Source organism: Nerophis lumbriciformis, linkage group LG05, assembly GCF_033978685.3.
Source record: "Nerophis lumbriciformis linkage group LG05, RoL_Nlum_v2.1, whole genome shotgun sequence".
NCBI classification, from domain to species: domain Eukaryota; kingdom Metazoa; phylum Chordata; class Actinopteri; order Syngnathiformes; family Syngnathidae; genus Nerophis; species Nerophis lumbriciformis.
The window spans coordinates 21,229,428-21,238,937 of NC_084552.2; the positions used below are offsets into that span (position 1 = coordinate 21,229,428).

The 9,510-nt window shown below is 39.4% G+C and overlaps 1 protein-coding gene across 4 annotated transcripts in view; it reads right to left on the bottom strand.

Annotated features, from left to right (window-relative positions):
• gc2 (guanylyl cyclase 2) overlaps positions 1–9,510 on the bottom strand; it is a 28,297-nt gene that overhangs the window by 17,832 nt on the left and 955 nt on the right. For all 4 annotated transcript variants that reach the window (XR_009815301.2, XR_009815300.2, XM_061961137.2 and 1 more), the window contains exons 2-7: positions 7,485–7,815; positions 7,290–7,418; positions 7,053–7,232; positions 602–719; positions 237–538; positions 39–170 (exon numbers count right to left, since the gene is read on the bottom strand). Coding sequence is in view for 2 of the 4 variants with exons in the window: in XM_061961137.2 (XP_061817121.1) it covers positions 39–170; positions 237–538; positions 602–719; positions 7,053–7,232; positions 7,290–7,418; positions 7,485–7,766 (1,143 nt within the window). In the remaining 2 variants the exon portion in view is untranslated. The remainder of the gene's footprint in view (positions 1–38; positions 171–236; positions 539–601; positions 720–7,052; positions 7,233–7,289; positions 7,419–7,484; positions 7,816–9,510) is intronic.

The following is a 9,510-nucleotide window of genomic DNA, read 5'->3' on the forward strand; positions in this document are numbered from 1 at the left end:
CATATTTTGACAGTCACAAAACATTTTCCAAAGTGTACCTCAAAGCTGTGGCTTTGCACTCGCCGAGCCACATTTCCACCAGACATCCACTGCTTAGAACGTCGGACTTGCTGCACGGCATGAGCCACTAGGACCATGGAGCTGTAGATGGTTCCAAAGAGAGGGGACACCTGCAGGGCCAAGCAGGATGTTGTAGACGGGAGTAGGCCTTATAGACGCCACTCTACTGACATCACCTGTTGGGGCTCTAGGGTTTTCGCCACTTCGCCGTTCCCCATGGCCTCTTTGTAGGCGTCGAAAAACGACCCTTGGAGCGAGTCAATCGTGACGGTGAGCACAGCGTCGTAGGCCCTCAGCAGTTTGTGGTTGCTCCTCAGCGCCGGGAAGCTGACGTTGCGGTATGGAAGGCTGTAGAGGATGGTGTCGTAGGGTAGAAATAGCAGGGAGCCGTCGACCATCTGCATGTCATGAGCCGTCTCCAGGAGGAGCTTCTGAAGCTCGCCGCCTATCAGCGCTGAGTGCATACAGAGGACCACCACTGAGGAGAAGACGTATGTTTGAGGCGAAGTCTTCTTAGGACACATAAAATAAGGAGATCCACCTCGTATTTCTCTCAGCTTGCGAACTTTGCCCAGAGTTCTCCTGATGCCATGAGGTGTGTTCTCCATGACACTGACCAGTCTGACAGAAAGACCCTGAGCACGGAGAGAGTCGGCCACCTAAAATATGAACACAAGCACAGTGAACGCTACCAAAAATGTGTTACAAACCCCATTTTCATATGAGTTGGGAAATTGTGTTATGTGTAAATATAAACGGAATACAATGATTTGATAATCATTTTCAACCCATATTCAGTTGAATATGCTACAAAGACAACATATTTGATGTTCAAACTCATAAACTTTTTTTTTTTTGCAAATAATCATTAACTTTAGAATTTGATGCCAGCAACACGTGACAAAGAAGTTGGGAAAGGTGGCAATAAATACAGATAAAGTTGAGGAATGCTCATCAAACACTTATTTGGAACATCCCACAGGTGAACAAGCAAATTGGGAACAGGTGGGTGCCATGATTGGGTATAAAAGTAGATTCCATGAAATGCTCAGTCATTCACAAACAAGGATGGGGAGAGGGTCACCACTTTGTCAACAAATGCGTGAGCAAATTGTTGAACAGTTTAAGAAAAACCTTTCTCAACCAGCTATTGAAAGAAATTTAGGGATTTCACCATCTACGGTCCGTAATATCATCAAAGGGTTTAGAAAATCTATAGAAATCACTGCACGTAAGCAGCTAAGCCCGTGATCTTCGATCCCTCAGGCTGTACTGCATCAACAAGCGACATCAGTGTGTAAAGGATATCACCACATGGGCTCAGGAACACTTCAGAAACCCACTGTCAGTAACTACAATTGGTTGTTACATCTGTAAGTGCAAGTTAGAACTCTCCTATGCAAGGCAAAAACCGTTTATCAACAACACCCAGAAACGCCGTCGGCTTCGCTGGGCCTGAGCTCATCTAAGATGGACTGATACAAAGTGGAAAAGTGTTCTGTGGTCTGACGAGTCCACATTTCAAATTGTTTTTGGAAACTGTGGACGTCGTGTCATTTGGACCAAAGAGGAAAAGAACCATCCGGATTGTTGTAGGCGCAAAGTTGAAAAGCCAGCATGTGTGATGGTATGGGGGTGTATTAGTGCCCAAGACATGGGTAACTTACATATCTGTGAAGGCGCCATTAATGCTGAAAGGTACATACAGGTTTTGGAGCAACATGTTGCCATCCAAGCAACGTTACCATGGACGCCCCTGCTTATTTCAGCAAGACAATGCCAAGCCACGTGTTACATCAACGTGGCTTCATAGTAAAAGGGTGTGGATACTAGACTGGCCTGCCTGTAGTCCAGACATGTCTCCCATTGAAAATGTGTGGCGCATTATGAAGCCTAAAATACCAGAACGGAGACCCCCGGACTGTTGAACAACTTAAGCTGTACATCAAGCAAGAATGGGAAAGAATTCCACCTGAGAAGCTTAAAAAATGTGTCTCCTCAGTTCCCAAACGTTTACTGAGTGTTGTTAAAAGGAAAGGCCATGAACACAGTGGTGAACATGCCCTTTCCCAACGACTTTGGCACGTGTTGCAGCCATGAAATTCTAAGTTAATTATTTGCAAAAAATAAATAAAGTTTATGAATTTGAACATCAAATATCTTGTCTTTGTAGTGCATTCAATTGAATATGGGTTGAAAAGGATTTGCAAATCATTGTATTCCGTTTATATCTACATCTAACACCATTTCCCAACTCATATGGAAACGGGGTTTGTAAATACTTTATTTCATTTTGAGCGTTCATATTTATTATATGGGCCATTCTACCTAATTGGTTCAAAGTGAGGTTGGAAATATTTAAAATGTTGTAAGTTGTGTATTCAAGATATGTTGTACAATATCTTAAGTACACATTTCTAGGAAAAGACCAGTCAACTTGTATTCTCAGAATATTTAGGAATGTTTTTCCTTGCCTCAAATTTGTCACTACCAAAACATAGCATTCAGTTATGAATTAAAAACATTATGCCAACGTGTTATCATGCTTACTGCCGTCGTGTAAAAATTACTTCAAAAATAATTTAGGTTTTTCACAATAAAATCCATTAAAATGAATTTAACACATTTTCTTACTGCAATATATTAAATTCTTCAAAATCGGTATGCAATCTTTCTTTCTAAAATGCCAAACACTGATTAGATTGAATTCAGAGTTAATGATTTATGAAACTGAACATACATTTAACCAATCAACATATTTTAGTTGATAACTCAATAATTTATTTTTTGTAAACACCCAGTGTTTCGGTATTGACCACGGACTGTTGAACTTACAAGGTTTGCAAGGTTGTATCATATTCCCTCAACCTTATTGCTTGACATTTATAACATGCTCAATGTTGGAAATATCAAAAACATATATGTTTTGTGGTCAATAAAATCCTTTATTTTTGGAGAAAACTGCTAATATCAGTTGAAAATAAGTACTCGCATGGGTTCAGTATTCAGTGGTTAGCACTCGTGCCTCACAGAGAGAAGGTCCTGGGTTCCGTTTATGAGCTTGGGATCTTTCTGTGTGGAGTTTGCATGTTCTGCCCGTGACTGTATGGGTTTTCTCCGGGTACTCCGGCTTCCTCCCACCTCCGAAAACATGCACCTGGAGATAGGCCCCTCCCACCTCCAAAGACATGCACCCGGGGGTAGGTTGATTGGCAACACTAAATGGTCCCTAGTGTGTGAATGTCAGTGTGAAAATTGTCTATCTGTGTTGGCCCTGCGATGAGGTGGCCCCATGTCCAGGGTGTACACCGCCTTCCGCCCGAGAGCAGCTGGGATAGGCTCCGGCCCCCATGCGACCCCAAGAGGGACAAGCGGTAAAAATGGGTGTATTCAGTATTCAGAGAAAAAGAAAACACTAGACATTATGGTCAGGCGTCTGAAAACTGATGTGCATTACTTTGGCTACGTTTACACTGGACACAAAATCTAGATTTTTTTTGCCCTCAAGTGACACAGATTGTACATTGTATACTCCAAAGTGCTTCAAATCTAATATTTTCATATTGGAGTTATGGGCCGTTATAGTCCGAATTAGTTTGGAATCCGATCTTGTCAAACGTGACTGCAGTCTTAACGGCGATGTACATGTTTGCGACTTTTACGTTATCTTTGGTCGAGCTACGTCATTTGTGTGCGCAACTCGATCGCTTTCCTTTTTGCAGTGATCTTATTCTTCCTCCTGCAGTTGTCTTCCATCATCTGACTGGTTCCTCCACAAACAAAGCCACGACACAAACCCATTAACACGCTGATCTGTGGCGTCCATGTTTGCTCCTGTTGTAGTGACTTCCTTGTTCATTTACCAAATGCAGTCAACTGCCTTTGTTTTCACTTCATCGAACTGTGCATGTAAGTGACATCGAGGCCACATTGGAGCCTTTGTGAGTTCATACCGAAGTCTGCATTTTACTTACAAAATGTGGTCCACTTTAGTCTTTGACTTCCATGTTTAGGGTTAACCTTCCTTTGCTCCCTGGCCAATAAATCTTCCTTTCTTTCCTTCTTCAAATATTCTTGGTGTTTAACTGGATCAGCCTTCCCTCTTTCTTCATATTCTCTCAAACTTTCTTTCACAATGTTTTATTTGGTTTTGGCATGTAGGTGTCTTGATTCTATCTCTCTGAACTCTACAATTACAGATACAAAAAAAAACAGCATTACATTAAAAACATTTGTATTTACTTTAAATAGATGATTAAAACGATGATTCTTGAAGACAATCACTTATTTTTGTGAACACAAGTATTTGAAAATGGTAGGATTAAACCACTTTCCGTTTAATCTTATCACTACCGAAATGATCATGTCATCACCGAAACTTTTGATGTTTCAGTAGTGACAATTCTAGCTAAGTTTGACCATAACTAAATAATGCTAGCAAGCATATGGCTAGAAAACACATATTTGAAGAGTTCTACACTAATAAAAAAATAATATGTTGCATAAAAGCTGAAAAAATGTACATCATTGAAGAGAATATGTGTTCAGTAGTGACCATTTTTACACACTGATTTCTAGACTTTGGAACACATGTATTTAAAAACTATAGAATTAGGTTACTAAAATGCAGCCATGAGGGGCAGAAATGTAATGTCACTACCTACTCAGTGGCCTAGTGGTTAGAGCAGGTGTCGGGAACCTTTTTTGGCTGAGAGAGCCATGAAAGCCAAATATTTTAAAATGTATTTCCGTGAGAGCCATATAATATTTTGGTAACACTTTAGTATGGGGAACATATTCACCATTAATTAGTCGCTTATTAACATGCAAATTAGTACCATATTGGCTCTTAATTAGTCATTATTAAGTACTTATTGATGCCTTATTCTGCATGGCCTTATTATACAACAACCCTAACCCTAACCAAATAACTCTAAATTATATCTTTGTTACTTAGAATACGCTCCCCATACTAAAGTGTTACCAATATTATTTAACACTAAATTCAACCAAATGCGTGCATTTTTAAGTAAGACCAACATTTTCTCTTATTCTTTTTTAATAACATTGTTATTCTGAAGCTAACCAATAATAAATTAAATACTTCTTACCATTAATGCCATTTCTTGAACAGATGCGGTAGAAAAACGGATGGATGGATTCAAATGCATGAGAATGTTTTATATTTTGAACGTTATTTTTAAAACTGTGATTACCAGCGGAATTATTCATTACTTATGGTGTTAAGCAATGTCAGCTAAGATTTATCTGAGAGCCAGATACGGTCATCAAAAGAGCCACATCTGGCTCGAAAGCCATAGGTTTCCTACCCCTGGGTTAGTGTCCGCCCTGAGATCGGTAGGTTGTGAGTTCAAACCCCGGCCGAGTCATACCAAAGACTATAAAATTGGGACCCATTACCTCCCTGCTTGGCACTCAGCATCAAGGGTTGGAATTGGGGGTTAAATCACCAAAAAGGTGATTTAACAGCTGCTGCTCACTGCTCCCCTCACCTCCCAGGGGGTGACCAAGGGGATGGATCAAATGCAGAGGACACATTTCACCACACCTAGTGTGTGTGTGACAATCATTGGTACTTTAACTTTAACTTGAACTTCCTGGTCAAAAAAAAGCAGGGGTGTGGGCTAAATCTAGAATCAGCCACACCTCTGAATTTTTGTGTTTTAATTTAAAAATCAAACCCACAATAAATCTGTCTTTCAACCTCTGTTTAAACTTTGTCATAAATATATTTTACAGTACACCATTGAAACAAACATAAAACATGTTTTAAATGGTATTTTCATAAATGGAAATTTAGGGGTCACGATCGGGGACAGCTACTTCTCAATAGAAAGTACCCTATAAAAGATGTATCTATTCTTTTTATCACTATTTCAATTAGTGCCCTGGGTCGGGGGTCAGCAACCCGCGGCCCCCGAGCCGCATGCCGCTCTTTAGCACCGCCCTAGTGGCTTCCTGGAGCTTTTTCAAAAATGGGAAAAGATGGGGGGAATAATATATTTGTTGTTTTAATAATGTTTCTGTGGGAGGACAAACATAACACAAACTTTCCTAATTGTTAGAAAGCCCACTGTTTATTATGTTTGTGTTTATGCTTCACTGATGACAATATTTGGCCAGCGCTGTTTTGTCCTACTAATTTTGGCGGTCCTTGAACTCACCGTAGTTGGTTTACGTGTACAACTTCCTCTGTCACTGCCACAGACATATTTTATGCCACTCCTTCTTGGTCTCATTTTGTCCACCAAACGTTTTATGCTGTGTGTGAATGCACAAAGGTGAGTTTTGTTGATGTTATTGACTTGCGTGGAGTGCTAATAATCCAAGCTAACATGCTATTTTGGCTAGCCGTGTGTACATATTGCATCATTATGCCTCGTCTGTAGGTATATTTGAGTTCATTTCATTTCCTTTACTTATGTCCTCTGTGTATTTAATTTATATTTGCATGTCTCATGACACATTATCTGTATGTAATATCGGCTGTATTTCTGATTGTGTGCCATGTTGTTCCAGACCACAGCAAACGTAATCCAGCTTGCAAAGATTGTAATAAATCCATTAGAAGAAGACAGACTGTCCTTTCCTTTAACTTGGGCACAGATCTATACCTTTGGTGGTTTTAAACCAGTAATTTCCAGGAGTTATCTAACCGTGTGAGACACTTACTTAATGTGTTGCCTTCATTATAACACTTACATAAGGCTTTTAACTTTTTGCGGCTCCATACAGATTAGCTTTTTGGTCCAATATGGCTCTTTCAACATGTTGAGTTGCCGACCCCTGCCCTGGGTTTAAACAAATCATCATATAATCCCAGTAAAAATCCAATACTCAATTGTTTTATTAAACCCTCCTCTTGGAAAAGGCACAGCACTTTGGATTAATTCAGTAGAATGTCCCATATATGCATCTATTTTGTATTTTATTCATATTTGTTTTGTATTTCATGTATAGACGCCTCCAACCTTGGTCGCCGTGTCTACCCAGATGTCATCCGAGGACGAGATGATCCCCACGTGAGCCCACTGGAAGTACCGCATGATTCTCACCAGCACCCACGTGGGCCTCGGCATGGAGCGGCCAAACGTCGGGTGGCTGCGGGTGTCGTCCATTTCGTAGCCGATGCAGCCCCATGAAAACAGAGCCTGACGGAGGTGTCCATTAGCACGTTTTAGTTGTCTAAGCTTGAAAACGTGACTTACTTTGTTCCAGCCTTTGCTCAGCATTGAGGCAGCATCACAGTAGCCCGGGTTGATAGGTCCGACATAAGCCGAGGCTTTGGTGTGGAAAGCCACAAATGCCTCCAGACCTCTTGAGGTCTCACACGGCTCCTGAAGAATGACAGTCATGTAAAGATCAACGAAAAACAACAGTTATTTATTGTGTTAAGAGCCTACATGCAGCACAGTGTAGTCAAAGGTGTCAGTGTGGGACAGCAAGGGGTCCTTGTTGATGCGGTTTACAGCCAGCTGTGCTGCGACAGTGGGCAGGGCCTTGGAGAAGAGCGGGTCACAGCTCCAGGGTCCCACCACGCCGACACGAAACAAAGTCCCATGGCCAGGGCAGATCAGCTCGCAAAATAAGGCCAGGGCCACCAGGAGGAGACGTCCATGTGGGGATGAGGGGTGGTTTTGCTCCTGCTTCCATGTTGTTAGAGAGAGCAGACTCTGCCATTCCATTCCCAATTTGAGCTTCTAGAGCTCAAAATAAAATGGATGAAAATGAGCCCTGCAAACAAAGGGTGGATTTTGTTCTAGAAAGGACACATGGAGGACAAAACAGAATCATGCAGTCCTACTGGACAGTACTGGGCAACTGTACCTTCTTCTTTCATTTTTTTTTTTTTAGTCCTCGGCTAAACTACATTTTTAGTTAGAGATGTCCGATAATATGTTAAAATGTAATATCAGAAATTATCGGTATCGTTTTTTTTATTATCGGTATAGGTTTTTTTTTTGTTTTGTTTTTATTAAATCAACATAAAAAACACAAGATATACTTACAATTAGTGCACCAACCCAAAAAAACTCCCTCCCCCATTTATACTCATTCACACAAAAGGGTTGTTTCTTTCTGTTATTAATATTCTGGTTCCTACATTATATATCAATATATATCAATAGTCTGCAAGGGATACAGTCCATAAGCACACATGATTGTGTGTGCTGCTGGTCCACTAATAGTACTAACCTTTAACAGTTAATTTTACTCATTTTCATTAATTACTAGTTTCTATGTAACTGTTTTTATATTGTTTTACTTTCTTTTTTATTCAAGAAAATGTTTTTAATTCATTTATCTTATCTTATTAATTTTTTTAAAAAGTACCTTATCTTCACCATACCTGGTTGTCCAAATTAGGCATAATAATGTGTTAATTCCACGACTGCATATATCGGTTGATATCGGTATCGGTAATTAAAGAGTTGGACAATATCGGAATATCGGCAAAAAGCCATTATCGGACATCCCTATTTTTAGTAATAAAGTAGTTTTAATGCTAACCTTAAAAGCAGACGCTCAACCTGAGGAGCAGTAAGCAGAATCCGAGCACACAACTTACATTCATGGAGTATTTTATTGAAATATACATGTTATGCCTCCCCACTGGGCTCCAATGTCATTTTAAAAGTCCCTAAAATGAGCAGGATATGACCCTAAACTAGAATACAGACACAATAATTCAATTTTAATAGCACTAATAAAATATGATCATTAAAAAGTGTTTTATTCTGAAAACAATATCAAATCAAACAAGCAAGTTTTTATTGGGCCTTAACATATTGTAAATTTAAACTGTACTTATTTTAATATATGAATTATTAATGTATTGTTACCTTAACTAAATTCTTCTCAAACAGAGGGGCTGAGAGGGATGCCGGGCCCGCGTGGGACCCCGGGGAACATGCTTTATCAGTATCATGCTTTAAACCCTGCTTCACAAAGCAGTGCATATCATCGTTGGAGCCATTAATACGAACTTCCTCATTTTGATTAAAAATAAATAAATCAGCGCAAATTGTTCCATTCATTTTTTTTTTGTAGGTTAAAGTGTGTTATGTACTGTATTGTGCTCTTGAGTTCATGTAATTAATCAATTCAAATGTATTATTATTTATTTAGTTGATTTAGATGGCTCAAGTTGGTCAAAAAAATGTTTGTTTAAATAAGAATAACATATTTTTTTAAATTTTCAGGCAAATTGATACATGTTAAATATTTTCTGACGGACTAAAAGAAAATGTTAATAAAGTAGTTCTTTGTTGCACATCGATCTATATTTCTTTTTTTTCTCCTTTATGGTAATAAGTATACAATGTTATGCAGAGGTGTACGTACAACAGTTTTGTAGACAAATTATACTAATTATAGCCAAAGCAGAGTGTGGGACTGCAACATTTTTTATTCTTCCTAGTGGGCATA